At 33.8% G+C, this 26,925-nt stretch overlaps 1 protein-coding gene across 2 annotated transcripts in view; it reads right to left on the bottom strand.

Moving 5' to 3' along the window:
- TRHDE (thyrotropin releasing hormone degrading enzyme) overlaps nt 1-26,925 on the bottom strand; it is a 236,612-nt gene that overhangs the window by 68,046 nt on the left and 141,641 nt on the right. The window contains exons 7-10 of one of the 2 annotated variants that reach the window (XM_087934471.1): nt 23,694-23,759; nt 3,526-3,591; nt 1,887-1,943; nt 690-868 (exon numbers count right to left, since the gene is read on the bottom strand). In XM_087934471.1, the coding sequence (XP_087790597.1) occupies nt 690-868; nt 1,887-1,943; nt 3,526-3,591; nt 23,694-23,759 (368 nt within the window). The remainder of the gene's footprint in view (nt 1-689; nt 869-1,886; nt 1,944-3,525; nt 3,592-23,693; nt 23,760-26,925) is intronic. The other variant, XM_026699463.2, reaches the window with a different exon arrangement.

Genomic DNA, 26,925 nt, shown 5'->3' with positions numbered 1-26,925 from the left:
AGAATTTCTCAGAAATTTGAATTCCATCACACCTTAAGTTCCAGTGTAAGTAATTAAATATAGATTTAAAAAAGCAATGAGGGAAGTAAACAGATTGAGGCAGTAGCAGATGGGAAGGAACGTTTTAAGCATACTTTGCCCCTGCGGTCTCAGTGACTCCCCAGTTGCTATTAATGCACCAAGGATGCCAACATTTAGACAATATACTTCCATTAATATCTCTACACTTCCAAGTTTATGTATACCATATTAATATATAAGTTTTCTCATCATTAAGTCACCTTGTTTAATAGATTTGAAGTTGTTTATCAGTTATATACTTCTACTGAATTAAATGCAATTTTTCTGATTTAGTTTTTAATTGTTCTTCCTCAGTGAAAGCCCACTGATGTAAAAAACATAAAAAATACCAAACACATTTAAACTATCTTTAATTGAAAATTTCCAGATATAAACTCAAGTCTTTATCTGCCATCTTTCTAAATGTGTAGATTCTGACAATATTATTTCAATATTTTAAGACAGTGGTTATAAATAATGTTTTTTTAAAAATAGCAAAAGCATACTGTGGTATTACTGTTATTATTCACAAATGTTTATATAACCATTTATGAAGATATTTCTCTTTCTCTAGCAGTGGTATTAAAATAATTATAAAATATAGTATATATACTAGAAAATGTAAATACCTGTTGTTTCTCAAACCGAGATCTTTATCAAGGTCATAAACAAAGTGATCTTGAGAGATCCCTATAATACTGTCTTTATTTTCATTTCTCTTGATAGTGATAACAGGGTAACCCATCTGGAGTGTCCACTGATCCATTACCTCTTGGATATTCACAAATTTCCCAATCTTCTTAAGTGCCTTCAAAACAAACAAAAAATACAGAACTCCTTTCTGAAATGATATTATTACCATATTGTCTCTTTTAGTAAAAGGATTCAGGGTGTATTCATTAATGTGTTCATAATTTTATATGATGGTTTTTTAATCTATACATATATATTAAATTTAAATTCTAACAGTAGCACTACTGTCCACTTTAATATCACAGTTATATCACAGTTTAGAAATAGATTCTACTATGTTCAATGGGTTAGCACTCAATTCAGCATAGAATTCCATCCAAAGAATTCCAATCATAAAATGTAGCAGAAAAAAAGTATTATTCCCCTTGCTTTATCCCAGAAGTAGAGAGTCTGTGTCCTTCCAGATGCTGTTAAACTACTTTTGACTCCAATCTACTTTGCCATTGGCTATGCTGGCTGGGGCTGTTGGAAACTACAGTTCACCAACATCTGGAGTACATATCTTTAGGAAGACTTGGTTATTAATTTTAATTGCATCATTAACTTTAGATAGAAAATTAAAACAGAATAACAATACTGACAATTTTAGCCACCACTTTAGTTTTATATTAAACTTGAAGTAAAATCATCTTAACTACAAGGCAAGTTAATGCTGATATAACCTTTAAGTTCAGTGAAAGCAGTTCACTTTCATTGAAAGAGCAAATTATTACAAAACAATAGTTTCATAATACTTTCCTGATTCCTTTACCTGGTTTACTCTGCTATTTGGAATTGATCCACATTATTACAAAAATGCCACTTATTTAAAGAAATGACTTCCCCATATGGAACCAATGATTTTTATGTATGATCCTATTGTGTGTACCATCTCAGAAGAAGCCTGCATGGAAAATACTTGGGTTTTCTTGGTCATGGCTCTATCACTGTAGCATTCCCTTTTTCTTTAAATTCTATCTGCCGATTCTTAAGATCTCAAAACCTTAGAAACTTATTTTTTGCATCCTGGCTTTTCTTCCATAGTATTTGACACTATTAATGGAGATATGGACAGAAGAATATTTCAAACCTACCAATAGCCCTTGTTCGATTAGGCATTTGTCCTTTGCTTCAGTTTGATTGAATGGCACCTATAATATATAGTAGGTTTCTATTCTTTTTGTTTAAATATATATGATTGTTAGTGCTCTCTTTTTGTATTGACTTTGCTGTACCCCACCAGAGTTTGGATTGGGAATATATATACTTTTACTTCGATGGCTTTACAATCAGCCCTAAAAGCACTCTGTAAAAGCAAGTATTTATGCATTTTATGGCCTTCTGGTGGTCTTCAGAGATGAAGTTGAGACATGCCTACAGAGAACTGATACATTTCATGGTAGGTGGGACTCCAAACATGTGTTTTTAGACTAATTGGGTCAGATGGGCATATTTTACCAGGAAGAAGTCAAGAGAACTAAGGTTATGCTCCTACCAATTCCACAGGACTTCCATGAAAGGGATCAATACAGTTTCTGTCCCAAACCTGAATCTGAATCTGGAGTTCCAGATCCAATTAATCAGTTTCCACCAATTACTGCATTTTCTCCATAATATTCCCCAAGAAGATAAGGTTGGAGAATGGATGAATTGTTCATTTTTGCTATATAACGACCTGGCTTTTTGAAGAATCAGTAGAGCAATACTGGTCTCAAGGTGCCTCCCCTTTCTCCGTGACTATATTCCTAATCTCCTCTCTGGCTGCTTTTATCTGCCAGATGAGACTGTGGTCCAAAAAACCAGTGGAAAGACTAGATCACAAAAAATCCTGTCCATTTTCAGCCCGCAAATCCTTCCAAATAATCCTACAAGATATGATGTCTCTTGCTGCAATAGATTCTAATGCAGATTCCATTTCTAATTTATTTTACATCATTTGAAATATATCCTATAGGTTCTAGGTGAACTCCAATTTGCTGATTCTAATACAATAATTTCTTTTAGGAGAGGACTAGCAGAAGAGCAAGTGCTCCTCTTACAATATCCTTAATATGTATTTAAAATCTGCATAAGAAGATTGGGGAATTCAAGAAGCAAATTTCAAGGAGGAGAAATCAGGAAAGAAAAATTTCCATGAGCTTCTGCAGCTTATATGACACTACATTCTCCCTCTGTGTTATCAATATTTCCAATTAATGGCCAAATTACTTGTGCACCTTCTGTGAACACTAAACCTGTAGATTGAACAAAGACTGCCTATTTTTCATGTTCTACATCTGAATCTATCACAATTTTTAAAATCAATGCTAGTTTTTTTTAACCTCTAATTCTAAAGGCAAAGAGTAAAGAAATGTGCTAGCAAGATGAACAGATTTTGAGGACCACTTTAAGTACCTTTTTAAGCACCATTTTAAAACTGTTCTTCAGTGTATCACTTTTTATACAATATTTATATATTTTATTTTTATTTATTTATCTATTTTATCTGTCAAGCATGTATTAGATAACAGATATAAGTATAATCATGATAATTAATACATGAAATGGTTAGGAATAAAAGGGAACATTAGGACAGGGATGGTAGACACATTGGTGCGCTTATGCTTGCCCCTTAAAGACCTCTTAGGAATGGGATGAGGTCAACATTAGACAGTCTATATATAAGCCCCAAAGCCAAGTAACAAACAGCCTTCAGAATAAATTACATTTGTTCATGAAATGAAATGGTTTTACCTCTGACAGTGTATTCCACAGGTCTTTCCTTGCAGCATTGCCATACTTGTGAATAGTTAAATAATCCTAAAAATACATACATACATACATAAATATATAAAATATAAACATATGCTGTATATCTTCCATATATTTTAGGCATAATATTTGTATTATACATCCATGCTTAGTATAAATTTAAAACATTTTAAAGTTAGTTTTCAGTATGTAATAAAAGTGCCAATAATCAACATTCCAAATTATTATTCTATAAATCATAGATACACAGACTGAGGATGCAGGTTCATCTTTGGTGGCCTTTGCAAACCTGGACTGCAATCCCTAGAGATCTGTAAATGTTGTTACTTAGCTATAATGTTTGATGTATTAAAATAGGAAAATTATTAAATACATAAAGAGAGTAATACTAACATATTCAATTTTAAAAAATGAAACAAAATTAGTTTTAAATAAGATCTGTCCATTTCATATAATCCAAAGCTGAATATGGTCCTCAGCCCAGAAAAGTCCTACAATCCTGCTAATGAACTTTTATTTTCTTACATTCAAATACATTTTTCACTTTTTAATCTGTGTTTCTAGCAAATCTTACAACTGTCAGAAACATTTCCAAAAAATAAGTATTACTTGTTATTTTAGCAGACCATTCTATGACTACTATTGAGAAATACAGACATTGCTTATACCTAGGTTTATTATTAAATATTGGTCTTATTTTTTCAAACCAAAATTTTCAATCTAATGCAAACATATCATTTCCTTTTTGGATTAAAGACTAAAGAATGCCATCAAACTACATTATACATATTTTAGTTTGAAGATTTACTTTAAGACTTGATCAAATGTTACTACACAAGAGCTAAGCTCCTTCTCTCTATTAAGTAACTTTACAGGGTAGTTATGTGGTATCATTTTGAAATCAATCTCCATTAATTTATGGAGCTTTAATTCTCCCTGCCAATATAACCTAGCAATATACTAGATTCTGAATTATTTAATTTAGCATTCTTGAATAGCATAGAGCAGAATATTTAATTTTCCAGGTGTTCTTGGGCTGCAATTACCCAAAGCTCCAGCCAGAATGGCCAAAGTCCAGGAACTGTAATTCAGTATAATTTGGAAAGCTACATGTTCGTTCACCTACAAACAGAATGCTAAATTAAATCACCAGAAAAGTAATAACTTCAATTTACAATCAAAATTATTAAAATGTATTACATTATGAAATGGGAAACAGAATTCTTTTGAACTGTTTATCACCTTTATTTCAGGTAAGGGGCAGGTGATAAGCTCTCATGTGCTGCAAAATAATAAAAGTGAAAAAATGTTCTGATAATATTGTGTTCAATATTATGCATGTTGGAAGTAGGTGCTTCAGTAATTAGGTGATTGTAAAACAGACTTTGTGATATACAAATTGTGAACTCTTGTGACAATTTTAGCTTTAAATGTACATCCTATATTATAAGAAGCAGCACACCCATACAAACACAGATCAGAAAAACAATATAGAAATATTGAGTCATTTAAGTGCAATGCAGCTTTAACAATACAATGAAAATAAATAGCATATATGTTCCTTCAAAACACTGGCCTTTCCTGTATTTAAAAATAACAAATCATGTAATTTGATAAATAATCAATAGCATCTGAAGCAGCAGATTGGTGCTTAATAAATCAAATTAAATACCATAATATTTACATAAGTTGGTCTTACATAAGATCAACCATACCCCTTGTGTAATATCCATGAATTCTGATAATGCTGGCTTTGATTAAAATGAATACTTCTGATGGATTTTAAAAAATAAATTTAAAAACCTTGAAATGTCATATAAAGATTCATTATTTCATTAAGAACTGTGGTTGATAAAAGATAATGAGATCCTTGTAGGAACAGAATCTAAACTCAAGTCCATAATAAATCATTTACCAAATTTATTTTATAATAATACACAGTATATGCTGAAGGAGAGTGGTTACAAATGGAAATATAGGATCTATGTATGGAATTTGATAAGCTCAGATATTAGTTGTCAGCTGCAACCAAATTAGTGTGCAACTTCTATCTGCACATCAATGCTGAAGAGAAAAATACTGGTGGAATTACTTGATATTTGGCAGGTCTAAATATCACAACTATTCAGTATTGTAAGGGTTGAGACTAAGTCTGTTCATCCTCCTATAGACCATATACATTACAGACACAAGGACAGCATCAACTGGCTGGCCAAAGGCTGAGATATATAACTTGTTATCCTCAGCATATTGATTATACTGGACCACACTTTGCAACCTTTTGCAGTTGCTAAAAAGGAGGGACAGGTGTTTCAAGCCTGAGGTATATCTCATAGGAAGGGATCTCAGGGCCCCATCAGCACAGTCTGTACTGTTTCTCAGAGAAAAGAGGAGAACCAGAAAAACACTATGCCTCCCACTCCTAATCTCTGTAAGCAATCCAGAATAATACCATTAAAAGCACCAAGACATCAAGAACCAGAGGAGTTGCAATTCTCTTGCAATTTTTCCAAGGTTCACAAACAAGCACAACCAATGCTGCCTCAGAACTATGACTTGTTTCAAACTAAATTTTATGGAAATTAGGAAAGGAGCAGGAAAGAACCCTGAAAAGATAAAGAGATAAAAACCTGTTTAGGTTTCAAAAATTTCAAAAATCCATTTGGTAAGGATCAGGGCCCATGAAGCAAGCTCAGATTTTGAAACGAAATGTTAAGTATGACATCACAGTGTCAAAGAGGTCGTTTGAATCACAACTTTACAACACAATTTAATCTTTTGCACATAAACTCCCCCAGTGTCCACTGAGGATCCGTAGGACAAGCGGTCCCTCCAAAGCACCGGCTAATCCTTAAACTGATCTTTAAAGACATTTCAGCAGCCATGTTTGCAGTTCTTTTCATTTTCATCCACTTGTTTTCAGCAGTATATCCTTATTTTTGGTAAATGTCAAACAATTCTTGTCCTGTGTCAGGTAATAATTTATGGAGGGAAATATTGCTATCGGAAAGAAGTGAATTTTCCCACCAAATCTGGACAGAGTATAATATCTCTCAGAGATTTATGAAGCTCTGTCTTAAAATCAAAGCGAGTTCTGTGCTGCCAATTTACTTCCATGATTAGTGTATTACTAGTACTGATAGAATCTTTAGCTTCAGATTTATACTTCCTTATTATTCAAAAAAAAAAATAGCTATGAAGCATCCCCAACATTTTGTCTTTCAAGGCAATAAATATTATTTAAAATTTGCACTAGAAATTCAGTTTGGGTTTATTTTTGCTAAAATAATACATATATACAGTAAACTACAATCTACCACTTGTTTGATTCTGAACTTTCAAAATCTGCAATTTTAGTAAAAATATGGGCTCTTCAAAGGAAAATAATAGAAGAATAGAGGCATGGTACTATATCACAACACAAGGACAAAAAAAAAAAAAACCTATTCAGTGAAAGATTTTCTTCTACTTAATAGTTTATAGGGCTAGGTGGCTTATTCCACAATCTGCTTTTGACAATAAGCAGCCTGAGAACTTAACATTTGTAAGAATGCCATCTCTTGCTCTAAGTATTGCTGGACAATGTACAGTAGAATATTTAAAAAGCAGCAGGAACTGTATACCTCTTCCAAACCATTACATAATTGTCTTGTTGTAGGAAAAGGTAAGCAAGGAAACTTAATGTATTTCTCAAAACCTAATTTATCGAAGCAAATATTATGTAGAAGAGTACTGTACTTTTTATTATGATCTCTTATAAATTATTTTACCCTGTATTCAGCTCTGCTTTTAAAAGTTCTATGTTTGAAATACTGGAAGTGACAAAATGGGCCTGTTTTTTGGCCTCCAAAAGCTGCAGAGGCTTCCCTTGAGCCCCCAGGAAGGTGAAAATGGCCTCCACTGGGCTCCAGAGGCCTTCCAGAAGCTGAATATGGGTACTTCCGGTATTTCTGGAAGGCCTGTTTTCCATGCTCCCAAGGCTGCAGAGGCTTCCCTCGATCCTCAGGGTGGGCGAAAAAGGCCTCAAATGGGCTGAAAATCAGCTGAGAGGCATGTGCATGCACAGTGCAGGTAAGGGGGAAGGGGGTGTTGCATGCGCATGTGAGGGGGGCGGGGTATATTGCATTGTGGGTGCCAGCACGCATGCATGCACGATAGCACATTACAACAAAAAGGTTCTCCATCACTGATATATATCACTGATATATATAATGAAATAAACAAATACTTTGGCCACCTAATGAGAAGTAAGGACTCACTGGAGAAGAGCCTAATGCTTGGAATGACTGAGGGCAAATGAAGAACGGGACGACTGAGAATGAAGTTGCTGGAAGGAGTCACTGAATTAGTCAGTGTGAGCTTAAATGGACTCCGGGGGATGGTAGAGGACAGGAAGGCCTGGAAGAACATTGTCCAGGGGTCACGATGGGTTGGACACGACTTTGTGGCGAACAACAACAAAACAATAACATATGTATATTATATATAGCAACTTGAAATATTTTAAAAGTGCAGGGGAAATATTTTATGAATGAAAATTAACTTAAAATGGGATAATATCATGCAAAATTCCATTGTAAATTTGCTATCACAGTTAGCACACCTCTGTTTAAAAGAATTCATGATATAATTAATTTCCCCCCCGAGTTTTGATTTGAAAACATCAGAATGTTTCTGAATAGTGTTAGAGATTAGTTGTCTAATCTAGCTATATTAATTACCTTATAGTGTCATTTTAGGTTAGGGGGATCACAGGCAATTTTTATTAGTTAAGATTTCATAGGATTAAACAAACAAAAAAAGAGATTTCTACTCTAATTAAAAAAAATGTTTCTAGCAGATATAATTGTATTGAATGATTAACAAAACCAAACTAAATAATATAAAATATGAGCAATTATTCAGTGACTCTTGGTTTGAAAAAAAAAAATCTATTATAGATTCTACTGTTCCTTAGTTCAAAACTGAATCAGTTGATTCACATATCTTAAAATCTATTAGCCTGGAACTAATGAAACATAAAACAAATTGGGAATATATTTCAGAATGTGCTTCAGAATAATTTCAACATATAGAAATTCCTCAAGAGAGAAATGTTTGGGAAAACAATTGCTTTGTAATATATTTTGATACATCTTTATTCATAAAATCTATGGCAAACTATTTAGATAAGTGAATATAAAAATATAGAGTAGGGATTTTGAACACTATTTTTGTAATTAATATATAAAATTTTAATGATTAATAAAATGCAATACTCCAAATACTTTAAAATTTGATAGGTAGTTATGTCTCTGGCTCGCTCCTTCCAGCAGGGACAATGGGATCGGTGCTGATGAATGAAATGAGAAGTGGGGAAGAGAGATGCTGGGAAAGGGACAACAGTGTTGAGTTCTGGATCAGCTAGAAATTTGGAAAGGTGAGTAGGATGATTTTTAGACCTTTCTGGAATTTTGTGATTGAGATGCCTGATGGGGTATTTGATTAGTTTACCAGTATGACTTTTGGTATTTTGATTGTCCCTCTCTGGTTTTCTGGGTGGTGGATGGGGTCAAATCTAGCCTTGAGGAAGAGAGGAAGAATGTAAATCTAGTAGAGTTTTGATAATCCTATCAATTTAGCTTGCCTCAGTCTGAAGTTTGGAAACCGCTTTTTTTTGCTGCATTCTTGTGGTTTCTTGTTTTCTGTCAATGGATACCAATGGATATCCATCCATTTGTGGAATTCTCTCATCAGGTTGCCTGAGGCTGTTTTGCTTGGCTGGGAGGCACAGGGTTTTTTTTCTCTCCTAGCCTTCAGAAATGGTTCTTTTCTTTTTCTTTTCCTAGGGCCATGGAAAGCGGGGAGGTCTTATGCTATTTTCTACAGTTACCTTCATGTGTTTCAACTTGATTTGGAAATAAATTATAAACACTGGAAAAATACAAGAAGAATTACATAAGTCTTTGACAAGAATTATTCCATTATCAATTTTAAAACAGAATAAATGCAATAATATTTTCATGTGTTCTATTGCTACAATAAATTAAATATTGATCCTTTAAAGGCACAATAGTTTAGTTCTTTAAATCCCACTTTTTTAATAAATTAAAGACCTTTTAGTTTACTCGGCACTTTCATTAGATGCCTTATTAAATTGGCAATAACAGGTTAAGTTTAATATTTTAAATGTGAAAAGCATGTAAACATACGTTGTTACTATTTCTTTTTATTGTACCTACCAGCCATGCCAATTTCTAGCTGTTCTAAACAGATTGCATCGGATAGATCTACCCACTTTTATACCATGTTTGTGCAATATTTACTAAAACATGATGCAGTGGGGGACAAAAACATTTTATCTGATGCTCTATGAAATTATTTGAGGGTATGAAAAAATACAAGTTTATCTTGATGACTAACTCATCCATTTTAAAATTATGTGATTCTATCCAAAATAAGTATTTAGCAACAAGGAACTAAGACTTTCCCATTATTTTCAGGTTAAGAGTTGTTTTTATAATAGTTTAGAACCTTCTGTTGTGTGAAGAAATATTGCCACAAGGTAAAATAAAGGAAGTATTTATAGAAATCTGTGATGTGGGATTTTAAAGGCATATTGTAAAAATTAGATGCCAATGTCTGAGACAGCATGCCATTTAAAAGTTGCCACAATGTACCATTTCAAAGTTGCCACACACACACAAGGGGAGGGGAGTACATGAGGTGCACAGGTGGGTGTCAGGTGATGGGACTCACTCTCGAAGAGAAGCCAGTTCAGAAGCCATCCAGGCCTGAGAAGTACTTGCTGGAGCCGACCAGGGAGCAACCGGGCTTGAAGAGTACTTGCTGGAGCTGGGTCAAAAGAGTACTTGCTGGAGCCAACTGGGAGCCACTAGGAACAGGAGGGCTGGGCATGCTGAGCCTGTATAGCCAGCTGACTAGCAGAAGCCAGTAATGCTAGCTAGAAACCTTTTACTTGTATTGTTCACCGTGTGCCAAGATGAGACTCCAGTAAAAAGACCCCTTCTGCTCACAGTGTGGCTTTTTCTTTTGTTGGCTTGGCTTGGAACCGTGACACTAGAAATGTGCAAAATGGTTTAAGAGGGCAACACTCTGATCAATCTTCTCAGATCTGTTTCACAAACTAAACTACTTCTTTCAAGGTCAAAACACTTCAGGTGAAGTCTGAGCAAAATTAAAACTTCATCTTTTTTATTGTAGTGGTTTTTTAACTGAAGTAAAGTGCTCAGGGTCATTTGAATTAAGAATTCTTTAAGTCTATGTAAATAAATAAATATTAGATAAATCCAGCTCTTCTGGAATCACAATAGGATATTTTGGGGGGCTAGAATATGTTAGATTTGAACATATTTGAAACATACTTAAAATTTCTAGTTTCACTAATGAGGCATGAGAAATAATGAAGTGAATTGCTGTTGAAATCACTAGCACCTTTCCTGTATCTATCAATTATTTACATACAATCCACTTCATTATAGAAGAAGGAAAAATGCCTAAAGTTGGAGCAATTAATTTTCCAGCTATGAGTTTGGGAGAGAGTTTTATATTTCAGTATTGAATCATGGGGAAAATATAAAAAATATATAGTTGGCTAATGCCATCACTAGCAACAATCAAATTGGTACCTCCTCACAAACAAACAGGAATTCCAAATATTCCCATTTGTGCTACCTCAGTGGATCTCAAAAAAGACATTACTAATTTGAATATTTGTATTTTTGGTAGTGATATGCAACTGGCAGTTGAAATGGCAGAATCAAGTGGTGAAAAATAAATTTGGTTGTTTTCTGTGTATGAGTGACATAAAGAAACAGCCTCAGAGTATAACTGCAGAAATGCTACAGTGTTTTTTTTAATCAGCAAATTTCAGTACTATTAATGTTATGCTGTACAATAACTATTCACTCTACATCACACAAAATTGGTACGAAATAGAACTGTTTTTAGAAGGACACTTAAAAGGAAGCGCTTGTGCTGTGCCTTTCTCTTAACCTCCAGTATATATATATATCTTCTCATTCCATATTCCACATTTCTACATCTTTGATGAAAACCTGAACTGATTACTAATTAATGTTAATTGACAAATTAACATTACATGTGCAAGTGTTCAACATGACTGGAAGGTCTAATATAAGGCTTTCTGTCTGCATATGAAAAGATTTCACTTCTTGGCCAAATAGTTTAGAATGTGAAGGAGTTAGCAGTTCCCTTTTTCTTGGAAGCAGTGCTATTATACAAAACTTTGGTTCCTACTTAGTACAATTGTTTGTAAAAGAAAACTACAAAGTAGTTGAAATATAACAATTATTATAAAAAAGTTGATCAAGTAAAACAAATAAACAAATGCATTCCTAAAAAGAATTCTAACAGTATGTGGCTGACTCATCAAATAAGCTATTATCCCTGGAGTTAAAAATACCTGTTATGAGTCATGGCATAATGGCAACTATAAACAGACTGCGCTAAAAGATAATAATTATAGTTTTCTGAATTCATCATGACAGTGACCACCTCCCTTTACTGTTTTTTTTCTGGACTAGCCCTTGATCAAATTGTCTAGTTAATGCCAAAAATAATACAGGCACTGTTGGAACTAGAATTAGCTAGAATTAGCTGTAGAGTTCAATGGATCACAAAGCAGACAAAAAGAATACAATTATCACTAACCTTAGATAAGACCTCCAGGTTTTGGGAATGCCCACCATCAACTGTATCCAGCAGAGGCAATAATCATGGCCACAACATCATCTAAATATTATTAATGCTTTCCTAATATACTACTAGAGAGAGCCAATTTGATGTAGCGATTATAAAGGCACTAGCTTGGAAACTGGGGGATTTGAGTCTTTCTCCTGCCGTAAGCATGGAAAACAGTTGGATGACTTTCTACCCAGCATTCTATCTCAGCCCTAGGAAGAAGGCAAGGGCAAACCACTTCCAAAAATCTTGCCCCCAAACCTCAAAATTGACTTAAAAACTCACTCTCACACACAAAACCCACTATCAAAAGATCTGTCTCTACCACTTGAAACTCTGGTTTCACGTGGGTCGGAGCATTACCCTAGCCGAATGGGAAAAGATCTGGAACAGGAACATTAAGATCACAAAATCAGCAGCTTATAAAGAAAACTCATACAAAATGTTTTATAGATGGCACCTGCCCCCTTCGAGATTGGCGAAGATGCACCCCAACACGAGCCCCAAATGTTGGAAATGTCAAAATATAGAAGGTACCTTCTTCCACATGTGGTGGTCATGCAAGGAAACCCAGAAGTACTGGCAAAAAATTAGGCACTGGCTAGAGGAAATAACCAAGGAACAAATTGAGTACAAACCAGAGTCCTTCCTTCTAGGAATTTTTGATAAACAAATATCCAAAAAATCAAAGTATATTACAATCCATATCTTAACCGTGGCCAGACTGGCATTTGCCCAGTGCTGGAAACTACCCTCTATCCCCACTGAACTTATGGTTATTCAGAAAATTTTACAATGCGCCGAAATGGACAAACTAACCCAAGCGTTAAAAAATAAAGAATCCTCAACCTATTATAGCAATTGGAATCCTTTGTATAATTGGCTAAACCAAAGATAGATCACCTCTAGGAAAATTAAGGCCGAGGGCCTCCGAAGCAGAGATAAAGAAAAGCACTGCCGACGATAGTTTTGAAGAAGAAAGGACCTTACAGACAGTCACAAAAAATATGGTTTTATTATAATTGTTTTCCCTACTCTTTCCCCCCCCTTCCCTTACCTTTCCCTCTTTCCTCTCTCAAGCCTCCCTCTCTTTCCCTCTTGGCCTATGCCAAGACCTGTTTGTCTTTTTGTTGTATATAATTTGTAGCTGTGTTGTTGTTTTTTAAAGTAAAATTAATAAAGTTTTTTCTAAAAAAAAAAAGAAACTCTGGTTTCATCAGGATATCTGATAGGGTACATATAGAAAAGAGTGGGAAAGCTTTTAGCCAAGAAAATTGGAATGAAATAAAACAAAGATAAGACAACCTCCTTATTTGGGAAGCCAATTATTGTTTGTTGTGAAGGAAAACAATGCTTGAAGGCTAGAATTTCAGCTGCCAGACAGTTCTGTAGCGTACTTTTTAGTTCTCCCTTTTCTATTTGCCATATAGTCTTTTCATAATATTCCTACTTGGACGCAGGTCTTCTATTTAGAGATTCTGCAATTCATTAACCAACTGAAAAGTTGGAAAGTACCCAATGGTACCAGAGTTACTGAAGGGAAAAAGCTGATTGATGAGTTCCTGTCTTGACCTCTTTCTTTATACATATTCACAATAATTCCAAATTTCAGGTGACTGGATCCATTTCTAAGCATAAGAACAGCACAAACGCCTTATCAAATACATTTAGCCTATTAATTATGCCTAAGAAAAATATGCCAACTTCTTGTATCACAACTTTTATTACTTATTTATTAAATTTTTATTATGCCCATCTCACTGATACAGCTATTCAGAGGGGCTTACAATGATAAAAAGTAAAAAAAAAAAAGTCCCACAGGACAATTAAATTAGAAAAAATTAAATTGAAAAAATAAAAACCAAGACAATAGGCAGTCTGGGAGTGGGAATCTTCTTACTTGATCAGCCAGCCGCAATGCAGCAGCCCCCTGTATATATATGTTGCCTTTATTGGCTTTAAATCAGCCTCTGATTCTATTATAAGGGACAGGTTTTGGCCAAAGTTGACCCTCAGATATAATAATGGGCAGTTATTCTTTTTAATTATAATGCTGCATGAAGGTACAGTCACTCAGTTTACAAATGACAGAATTATTTACCTTAATGCAGACAATTCAACTGAATGTGTGAAATTGAGTTGTAACTCCCTTGTCATTTAGTATCTATAACAATCCAGTGGTGGTTACTGCCTTAACCGTAAGGAATTCTATCCTCTTAAACTTTGTGGTGAGCATTTGCCAATACTATTTATGCTGCAGTTGCAGTAATTATTTCATTTACACAGCTAAGTCTCAGGAGAAGTCAGTGGGCATTAGTGGACTTCTCTAAGGAGGCACGGTATACAAAATTATGGTTTTCTTGGGAATAACATAATAACAGAGTTGTAAAGGATCTTGAACATCTTTTAGTCCAACCCTGAACTCAAGCAGGATACCCTATACCATTTTAGAGAAGTGGTTGTGCAATCTCTTCTTAAAAACCTTCAGTGATGGAGCACCCACAACTTCTAAAGGCAAGCCGTTCCAGTGATCAGTTGTTCTGTCAGTTCTGTCAGTAAGTTTCTCTTATTTCTCACTTGGTCCTCTCCTTATTAGTTTCCATCCATTGCTTCTTGTTCTGCTTCAGGTGCTTTGGAGAATTGCCCCTCTCTTCTTTGTGGCAGCCCCTTAGATATTGCAATACTGCTATCATGTCACCCCAGTCTTTCTTTTCATTAAACTAGACACACCTATTCTTGCAACTGTTCTTCATCTAGATTCTCATCATCCTTTGTGGTGACCAAAACTGAATGCAGTATTCCAAGTGTGGTCTTACAGTATCAAGACATTATAAAGTGGTACTAACATTTCATGTAATCTTGATTCTATCCCTCTGCTAATGCAGCCTATGACTCTGTTAGTGTTAAGGCAATTTTGTGCTTTTTCCAGTCCAAAGGGGGCAGATGTATACCTGTCACCATCAAGGCATAGTCACAGACATCTTAAGTTATCTTTCATTTACTTAAAATGCTTCCAGGTACCTTGCTCTGAATAGCTTTAGATACTTGTTTTATTTTGGATTTATTGGCAGCTTTTTTTCTTTTTCTTTTTTAATTATGTATATATGTGTATTAGGTGTTTTTCTGCTGCTTTTATCATTTTTATTTTATTTTTCCTGTAGGTTATTGTGTTTTAATTTAATCTGAGTGATATAGAGTAAAACTCCAAATAAATAAGAACTTAAACTGATCCAGCTGTACAAGAAAAAGTATGTTATAAAAAGTAAGTGTCCAGACACTTCTTGTGGGAGAAAATCCACCTGAAAGGCTTTTGTTCATTAGTTTGCATCAATTACATATTTCCCTAGCTACTAGGTTAACTGGAAAACAAATCCCAAACAGCTATGCTAACAGGGAATATTTTGTTGGGTTATTTTATTGCCAGAACTTTAAATGTCTGAGTAATTCCAGAGATATAAAATGCTTGGGATAATATACATTTGGTAACCTAAAATACAAAAGTTGTAAATTTATCAAAGAGACAAGAGGTCCCCAGTAAACGAATGTAAACTGCTGATGATGCGTTAAATCAAAATGAATGATGAACACAAATATAGCAGCAACTGCAATTCAAAATGATACACATATATATGATCAATGAGCTGCTAAATGGCAAATGAAATATAATACCAAGAAGCTCACAGAAATATATATTGGCTTAAAAATAATAAAACCATATAAAAGATAAAAGCAAACAGATGTAAAGAACATTGCAGAAGAAGCAAATATGAGATAAGTTACCTCTTCAAGAAAGTCACTCAAAAATGTATTTGGACTTTTATCTTAGTTCCCAATTTAAACTGAAAATTTTGTTAGTCTGACAAAAATATCTTCCTAAAAAGATACTTATTAAAGAATATAAAACTGCTCCTAGCATTATTTTCTTAAACATAATTCTGAATAGTTTACATGAAATATTTGTATTAAAATATTTCATTTCAAGTGGGGCATGAGTATTTTTTTTAAAAAAAATGTGTAATAAATGTTTACATTTGTGAATATAAGCAAAGAGAGAACAATTGCAAAGAATTCCTAATGATTTCTTTTGTTTCCTATTTTCTTTGATAATGACATATGAGTGCTTTCAAGGAAAACATATTAAGCAATTGATTGACTATGTTCTTGTTGACTTGCAGTGACCACATAGATAGATTTTTCTCCATTATGATGTGTCCCCAACCTGCTCTTTTTGGTTTTTTGCTTGTCCATGATATTCTGGGAATCCTCTCTAACACCAAGATTCAAAAGCATCAATGCTGTCCTGCTTGTTCAAAGTCTATCTTGTGTTTCCATAGAGTATTAGAGGAAATACTATGACTTGCATGATTCTGATCTTTGTAGGTATAGACACAATGTGATATTTAAGTATATTTTCCATGCCCTACTCAATGCTTGTCTGCAGCACATTTCTTGATTGCTTGTTCCTTTACTGTTGATGGTTGAGCCTAAAAAGCAGAAGTTATCCACCATTATGCCATTTTCATTTCCACTTCTAAGACTGCCTGTTCTACCTGTTGTCATTAATTTGGTCTTCTTTACTCCTATTTTTTTATAATTTTACTGCTATTTTTCCACAGTACTATTTGACTTTTAATATTAAGCCTTGCAGATCCTTTGCATCAGGATAGTGTCATCAGAATAGTGTGGATAATAGGGTGTTTCTTCCTCCAGTTTTAAAAGTGTGATCACTTTTTTCTAATCCAACTTCCCTTAATATATATTTATCCTGTAGGTTGAATAAATCAGGGGAGGGTATACAGTTTTGTTTCACTGCTTTGCTAACCTAGAACCAGTCTGTTTCACTATACTGTGGTCTCCTGATATTTATATGTTTCTCATGAGGACCATGATATATTTTGGGATCCCTATTATCCTGGGAACTTTAAAGCTTGACATGATCAACGTGATCAAAAATCTTTCTATAATCAATGAAGTCCATCATGATTTTTTAAAAAAAATCTACATCAGCAACAATGTCTTGTTTTCCTCAAGTTTTTCTAATGTCCACTTGAACATCTGGCATCTCTTTTTCCATGTAGGTCTCTAATCCCTGGTGAATATCCCTAAGCATTATTTTGCTAGCACGGGAACTTAAGGATATTGTACAACAGTTTGCACATCCTGTTAAGTCTCCTTTTTTTAATTTTGGAATGTACTGTATATTGACCTCTTCCAATTAGTTGGCCACTGCTTATATTCCAGATTTGCTAACACAGCTTTTCAGAACCATAACTGATTCTTCTTCGGTTGCATAACATATTTCAGTGGGTATTCATCAGTTCTTGTAACCTTCTGACTAATGACAACATCATTATTCTAACGTCATTTTCTTATATTAGAAATTCCTGTAAATAGAAAATAGCCTCTGAGGCATCTTGAATGTTGCCTTCTTTGTGTATAGTGTTCAGTATATGCCTCCTATCTCTCTTTGATCTCCAATCTCTCCATTGGAAACCTTTAACACATGAATTTAAAGCTGGAACTTCCCTTCTGAGTTCAGAGATCTTTCGAAAGTCTTGCTTGATTTTCTATATCTGTCTCCATCTTAAATGTCTTTACAGATGTTGTAATGTCATCTCTTCGAACAGAATTTATCTTCTGGGAAGGGGAGTTGGCTTTCTTTCAGTGGTGTGTTTCAAAATGTTTTACCACTGGTTCAGTGGACATGGCTTGGTGGGTGCGCTTTGCACGCACATACACACTTTGTGTGCACCTGCATGCCAAATGTGCACTTTGCACAGGCACAGAGGCTTTCCAACTCACCCCCTGAAATCCTGCACTCTCCCTGTCGCTTCAACAGCTGACATGCTGCAATCTGCCGTGCCACGCAAAGCAGATGCGCTTCAAAAGCAGGGAATAAAGGTTCATATGGGAAGCCGTGTGGGCGGGCCCAACAGCAGAGCGTTGGAGAGAACTGGTTCGGTCTCCACTGCTCATCAGTGCTACCAGCTTGGCAGAACCAGGCCAAACCGGTCAAATACCACCACTGCTTTCTTTCATTGCTTCCATTCCAATTACTGCTGTATCCATGTTTAGAGGCATTGATCTGATTGTTTGACAATGTCTACCATATTGTACAACTACATTTTCCTCTTTCATATTTCCAACTTTGTATTCCAATTTCCAATCATAAGCAGTAAATCTCACTTGGACGCTGTCAATTTCAAATTCTATCTAAACATAAAACTCATCAGCCTCATCTTATTCTGAATCAGTACTTGGAGCATAAACCTGAATGACCGTCATATAAAGGACCATCTATGAAGTCTAATTAACATTATTTGTTGATCGTTTTGTAGTCAAGTACTGTTCTTGCTACTTCCTTCCTAACTATAAAAGCAACTTTGTTCCTTCCTTGTTTTTCATGTCCTGAAGAATAACATTCTGACTTCTGACTGAAGGTTACCGATGTTTATTATGGATGTTCTTTGCTCATAAATACTTTGGGTCATGTTGGGAAAAAATTGCTTTATTGGGCAAAAATATAGAGAGAGAGGAAAATAAAAAAAAATAAAAAAAATCACAGATCACAGGGTTTTTTGTTTTTTGTTTTGAAACTGGATCTAACTATCTATAGGATATATATATGTATATGTATATGTATATGTGTATGTGTATGTGTATATTTGTTTTCTTAAGTTTTCGCTGGTATTTATATGTATGGATTTCAGCTTTGTTCGGGTATTTTCCCATGTCATTATAGTTATGCTTTTAAAGTTGTAACAATGTTTTGGCAGAAGCCTGATGATGGGAGATGAGATTCTGCTGAAATGTTGCTACAACTTTAAAAGCACAACTATAATGACGTGGAAAAATACCCGAACAAAGCTGAATACCATACATATGAATACCCGTGAAAACTTAAGAAAACAAAAACGTGTGTGTGGTGTGTGTGTGTGTATGTATGGCATTCAGCTTTGTTCGGGTATTTTCCCACGTCATTGTAATTGTGCTTTTAAAGTTGTAGCAACGTTTCGGCAGAATCTCATCTCCCATCATCAGGCTTCTGTATAGTGTTCATCTATATATATGGTATATGTATGGTATGTATATATATATGTGTATGGTGTCATCTTCAGGCTTGTGTCTTCGGCTTTGTTCTTCTTGGAGTAATGTGAGCTTGCAGCTGCTTCTTCCTTTTAACTGCTAGTGGGGATGTGACTTGATTGGGTGGGGACATGGCTGTGTTCTGATTGGGTGGGGGTGTGTTCTCATTGGTTGGGGGTTTGGCTGTGTTCTGATTGATTGGGGGATTGCCGAAGACACAAGCCTGAAAATGATGAATGAGATTTCGTCGAAACGTCACTAGGATACTTCTAATTTTATGAGGGAGAAAACCCGAATAACCAAAGATCCACATACAAATGCCCGCGAAAACCTCAGAAAACAAATATATATCTATATCTATAGACTAAACTGACTGACTGACTCACTCTATTTTTTTTCTATCTATCCATCCATCCAACCCATTTACTAGTTTTATAAGGCTGCCTATTATTTTGTAAAACTAAGAAAACTTTAACCTATATATTAAAAAGAAAAAAGAAAGACCATACAATGTGGTAGAATACATGTAGCTTGAATAGTATGTGTACCCTTATTAGTAGACAGAAAGAAAGGAATTGTTGGAATAAGGAACATAAGTCCTAAGCGATAAAAAAAAATCTCTGTGAATAGCACTAAGAGGAATTTGAGGCAATTAGCTCATGTTAAACAGGAAATATAAAGAAATCAAAAAGAAAATCTACCTTAATCTATATTTCTATTGTCCTTAGAGACCAATGGTTGAAAAAGTGCAATGAGACAATACACAGAGAAGGAGATCTTCCAACATGATGTCATATTTTCTTTGAGCATGCCATAAGGCATGTGCACATTTATTATTCATAATTGCATCTTATTTTCTCTTAAATAATTCAAAATGTCATTATTCAGTGATACCATAAAAACTGTTTTAGCCTCTATTTGTCTATATTAACTAATATAATTGATTGCTCTATCATAGAACATTTGTAGCTAAGTGGAAGTTTTAGCTTCTGCCTTATAATTGTCTATATTCATTTCTTTGAAATACAGTCAGGTAATCCTTAGCTTTCTATATTCTTTAATAATTTTTAATTACAGGTACACTTTACCATCTTAAACTAGGTATTGGGTTAAATCAAATATGTACATTTCTGAATAGCCTATCTAGTGACTCTTTTACGTTCTACATTAACCTCCCTAGAAATTATGTCAAGACATAGATGTATTGCAGAATGTTAAAGAAATAATGTTTTAATTATTTCAGATTCAACTCTGTTTCAAAACTAAATCAATCAAACAAACATTCCTCAAAATCTGAGTGGAATATGGTTCCTAGAGATCATGTCTGTCATTGCTACACTAAATGCATTTTTATATAGTACATTTAATATGCTTATTTAACTTTTGCTTTATGTTTTAACTCTCAGTTTATTGGGTGAAAATAGACTGACCATATTAATATATGCCATGATCCCAGATGGAGTTTATTTAAATTTCAGATTGAAAGCTTACTAAGAACAGATAAGATTGATTGCCCTTTCCATCTAACCATAATTGTATTCCAGGTGAACATCAATTTATTTTAAAGGACACCTCTAAGTAACAGAGTGCATCATGCATAATTCATCAATCACAGCTGTTTGTTATATGATTTACTTAAACACATTTCAAAGGAACAAAGTTGCATTGTTTTTTGTTGTTTTTGCTTGGCTTCTTTGCTTTTAAATTGTTTTAGAAACATTAATTTATTTGGAATTATTGCTGAAGTGTTTATCTTGACAGAGAAAAAAATGAATTATTCTGCATTCACACTTTTTTACTTTTCAACAGGTATGCCAGTAATGCTGATTATTAATTTTTTAAAAAATATTAATTAATACAAATGAATCATACAAATAAAAGTATAAGTAAAACATTAAGTACTATTGTATTAATTTTATGACACTTTCCAAAGTGTGAGTTCTATATTGATTTTTTTGAGAAGGTTAAGTTTTGGGTTTGGTTTTTTGCAATTATGTATTCCATTTTTGCTTTATTTTGAAAAATAAAAATCCACAATCAAACTCTGCTTCCACAATTTTTAAAAAGTGTTTTTACTGTTAGATGTATGAGTAATCTACAGTTAGATTCATAATCTAAGACTGATGGGAACTTAATAATTCAAGGCCTAACAAGGACCTAAGAATTATTAAGGTAGTGTCTAAGAATATAGGTATTGTTATAATAATAGCACAAGCACTTATATACTGCTTCACAGTGGTTTTACAGCTCTCTCTAAGTGGTTTACAGTCAGCATATTGCCCCCAACAGTCTGGGTCCTCATTTTACCAACCTTGGAAGGAGGGAAGGCTGAGTCAACCTTGAGCCTGGTGAGATTTGAACTGCCAAATTGCAGGTAGCCAGCAGCCAGCAGGAGTAGCCTGCAGTACTGTATTCTAACCACTGTACCACCGTGGCTCATGATTATTATTTGCTTTAAATTATTTTACAAAAATATACCTGAAATATGTCTGAAATTCACCAACCTGCATGTCTTGCATGGCCCAATAGAAATCACTTCAGATGAGTAAGGTAGTTTAAAATCCTATTGTAGACCAACAGAAAAAGTTCTAGGAATGCACTATACATTCTTATTTACTACCACAAAATTCTGTCCTTTGCTTTACAAATGCATACCAATTCTTTATTTAAGAAACATTTAAATGAAGTATGTTTTGATTTCTAATCTTAACATTATACTTTCCCTATCAGGAAGATTTGAATTGGGGATACTCACTTTCCTAATAAGATAATGTCTGTACTACTTTCAACAGAAGTACCTTCTACTGATGGTGTTGGAAAAACTTATATGAAGTATAATTGGATAGAGGTCAGAAATCATAGGATCCTTCAACCTGATATACTGTATTCATAGAATAAGACTAAACTATATTAAACCCATGACATATAATAAATGTTCTCACTACAGACAATATAATAACCATAAAATCCAAAACATACATATACTAACACCCCCATCCCATCCCCACCAAAGCTCTCCTGGCTACAGAGAAATTGAAGAACTTTGGATGGTCCAGCAGAAACTCAATACACATCAAAACATCCGCTTACTGGATAAGCAGGTATCTTTGTCAAATTTGAGAATTCTAACATTTGCGTTAAGAATATACCAATCTATACCCTTCTTATTTACAGGTATTAACTTTGAATAAATATTAAAATGTAAAATAATAATTTTTGTGCAATGTGAAACAAAACTGTAATTATCTACATATTTTCAGGGTTCCAAGTAATATGCCCAAACAGGACTCCTCAAATATCAGTTTTATTGGATATATATTGGCAATGGCTGGTGAAAACCAATTCTAAATGCCCCTGTAAGTTTTGCCTAACTAAAAATAAAAGTCCCTCCCCTTTTCCAAACAGTCACATGGTCCAATCAAGGTCCTGTCCAGTTGCCTAGTAAGTTCCATCGATGGGAATGTCCTTGGTTCCCAGGAGAAAGTATTTTGTTTTGCCTACAAAACCCCAGCTATCTCTATTCCCCCTCCCTATTCATCAACTTCAGTGTGGCAACACTGAACCATCAAAATGGTTTCGGTCAGGTCAGCTTCAGGATTGGCATATATTGTCTACAGCTTCTTATCACATCATGCCAAGTAATATATGGGTACAACACCTATCTCCCTGAATTTATCTTTGTTTTGTTCTATTTTATTTTGCAAACAGTAATGAGCCATTGTATTGCCATTTTAAAACAATTTTCTTAAAATTAATTGCTACAGAACACAGAATGTTTTAAAGGACAATAGATGCCATAGACCTTCTATAATGTTTTATCTATTTCTTTTTTGTTTTGTTTTCTTGCTTATGTTTTTTCTTCCTACTCTTGTAATAATGCTCTGAATTAAACCATATAATTTGAATAATAATTTCTTTTTAATGGTAAACAAATTTTTGGAATCTCTTCAGTTATGCCTAAACATTTAATCTTTGCTTAATAATTTTATGTTAGATTGCTATTACTAATAGGAAATTCTGCATTTTTATATACATTCTTCTGTTAAGGTAGAAATGTCACTGAACAAATCCCTTTTGTTTATCCATTCCCTTAAACTGACATACTGTAAAAGTGTTCACATAAATAATTTTAAGCCACAAAATGTGCTTAAAAGATGGGAAAAAACTCACTCATTTGAAACTTGGAAAATTACACATAAACCTTCATTTTCTACAATGATACAACACTTATGTAACACAACTTTGTTTTTTCTCCCATTAATCAAGTCTTTAAAATTGACAGAAACACAGACAATAAAAATACATTGGCATAAATGCAAAGATAAGCAAATAAGGAATGAAAAATAAATGTTTCTACATACTTGTAGGCCCATCTGAAATACTGAGTGACCCATAAAATTAGCCAGCATTCGAATTAAAGCTGCACCCTGCAAATACAATTTTTTAAAAATTGAGTTGTTATCCAAGCATTCATAGATGAAATTTACAATTATTCCAATATTTATTTCAGAATAATTATAGGTTTATTATTAATTACATGTAGAATTATCCCCCCAAAGTATTTTTGTTTAACTTAAACATTTTAGAAGCTATATACTTCATTATAAACTTTGTTGGAGAAAAAAACAGAAACAAAAATGAATTTAGGAACATACAGAAATGGGGTTATTTTCAAACAGAGCTATAAACTTATACTTTACTGATATGAGTACAACAACATGAAACAGTATGTTGTAAAAGCACAATATTTTTCTTCCCCACTATGGATTTTTCACAAGAATATCTTTGAATGAAGTAATTTAAGTATAACACACTGAGATTTAATGCACAAGAAAGGCAACTAGTTCTACGAGAGTAATCAGTATAAATGAAATACTATTGATTAGCAGTTCAGATTTAAAACACCATAAGTCCAGGGTTTTTTATGGTTGAACAACAAGCACCCAGAAATTTAATTTTAGACATACAGATATGTGTTTGGGAAAAATATATGTCCTCTTTTAGTGCATCCTCAAGATTGCCAGCGATTCTAATTTAACAGGACACATACATACCTACAGCTTAGTTGGAGTTATGGTTAAAGATATGGGTGAATAACCTTTGCTTTGGGTAGAATGAAGTTTCAAAATGGGTGAAGCAATTTCAGGTAAGGTCTGTGTCAAGTCATTTTCTCTGGATTTTAAGATAAGATTCTTAAACAAAAAAAGACATTCTAAGTCTATTTTATGGCTTAGATTATAGTTTTCATGTTTTTGCACTATAACCTTTTACCATGTTGATAAATACTGCATTTGGCATTTACTCTCCATATTTAATATATACCCATAAATGTCAATATATATCCAAGGCTGCAATTCTAAGATCAGTTTTTGATGAGAATTCTAGTAAGAATTTTATTGAAACTTCAGAACGTATCAATACAATTTACATAAGGCATAGGTAACCAGGAATAATGTTTTGGGTTATTGTACTTATGTTATATAATTTTATTGTAGAGGACATTTACCAGCCTCTATGCCATCATTTTAAATCGCATGTTTATACATCTGCATGTTTCTAGAGGCCCAATGGCTCTCAGATGACTAGGCTATCCCTTAAGATTGACTTGCAACATGCAATAGAGATCATGGTTTATGGACCCTTCCAATGATGATGATGGGATATAGTAGATTCTAGGTCAGAATGAGAGAGATACAAATAATAAAGAATATGAAGTAATGAATGAAATGAATATGTGTATGTAAAGAAAGAAGGAGGGAAGGATATCTCAGATCTGGAAAAAACTGGTCTAATCTTTTGAAGTAATGTTGATTAACATTTACAGAGAATTGAATAGTTAGACTTAATTGTTTAATTAAAGAGCTCAAATACGTATCAAAAACTATAAATTGGTGTCACCTAAGCTACTATGAGCTCATTTGACAGTAGGAATTCATAGCATGTGATAGTGCCACAATTTTAACTAAAAGTATACAAGAGGTTATAAAAATCAAAAATCTGAGAAATGCAATGCGGTATTATGCTGGAGACAAGATACATAGGCCTTTCTCCCTAGTTATGAAAAATGTTTCAGCCATGTTTCCTTTTCTTCTTTCTTGAACTTTTAATTTCTTTATCTTACTATTTCCTACTCCTCTTCACAGTCTATATTTCAATGCTTTATTCCCAGAGGGAATAGCATGATGAATGCGTTATATATCAAATATGTTGAAATTCTAAATATTTTTCCATATCAAACCCACTAAGTTTATAAACTTAATATCCTATAAATATCCTATATGTTTTATCACATTAAAACAATATCTGCCTTATTTCATATCACAAAGCATCCTCCATGTCCTGAAGATGGGTAATTACTAACGTTCTCTTCCATAAAGTTTGGTGAAGTTACAATAGATATTCAGGCTACCATTTTATGGATCATAGGATAATACAGCCTGGAGTTGCTGAGCCATAGGTACAGTATATGCATAAGTATAGTTTTCTCTTTCTTATTCTAATCATAGCATTATCTTACAGTTTGCATTTTTTGAACCTAGAGCAAATCAACACCAAAGCAATATGTGACTTTGTACTACAATTCTATAAGTAAACTGTTTAGTAAAATTGGATAATTGTATAGTTTGGAATAAAAACAATTTAATTATTGGAAGTTCATACTACCCGATGGTTGAAACCCATTTTAAAAAGGGGACAATATTTGCAAAAGACACATACAAGAACCTTTACATTATGTTTGTCCTTCAAATAACAAGCAACAAACAACACTCAAATCTCTTTACAAAGCAATCATTTTGTTGACATAGCCAGACACAGCTGGATGTCAGTATGAAATTTAGCTTATTAGGAAATTCACAGCATGAATTAACATTGAGAACAAACTATGTCAAGCTTGGATCATAAAATGACACTTAAAATACTCTCATAAAATGAGGAAAATAAATTTGAAGTGCTCTTGTGAATTGCCTTAAGATGTACTTTGGCTTATTTTAATTTTAAACAAATACACCAGGAAGCTTCAACAGTGTCAATGTGATATGTTTGAATTTTGACGTTTATGTAATATGTACAAAATAATATGTAATATGTTTGAATTTTGATGTTTAAAGTTATAGTAGTTTGAAGCCACAATATTAAATATACTGCTTACTGAAGTGTGGACTTCAACTCCCAGAATTCCCAAGTTAGCATATACAGTATTAAAGTTGCTGAGGTTGAGAAACGTTTTGCTAAAGCAAACTCCCATAAACTAGTATCCTCTAGAAGTGCAAGACTACCTGCTAGACTTCAGCCAGTATGAATAGTATAACTATAATAGAAAGAATCTCTGAGAGTTACAGTCCTGGTTAATCTGAGATAATAATTAGGAAAAATAATTAGGAAAAGGCAGAAAACCCTGTAAGACTTGTATAGATACAAATTAGCAGGGAAAATGAGATTAGAGCCACGTGCTGATATTCATGCAGCACATTGCAAACATTTTAAAGTAGCAATATCTTTTCCTGGGCTTGTGCAATTATTGTACAATGGTAGGAAATGGTTTCATAATTCCTTTGAAAACTGCTTTTGCCTTTTTAATTCTAATCTTTTGCA

The sequence above is a fragment of the Pseudonaja textilis genome, chromosome 5, assembly GCF_049901715.1.
Source record: "Pseudonaja textilis isolate UNSWEBS1 chromosome 5, rPseTex1.2, whole genome shotgun sequence".
In the NCBI taxonomy this organism is placed as follows: Eukaryota; Metazoa; Chordata; class Lepidosauria; order Squamata; family Elapidae; genus Pseudonaja; species Pseudonaja textilis.
This window is presented reverse-complemented; position numbering and strand designations above follow the sequence as displayed.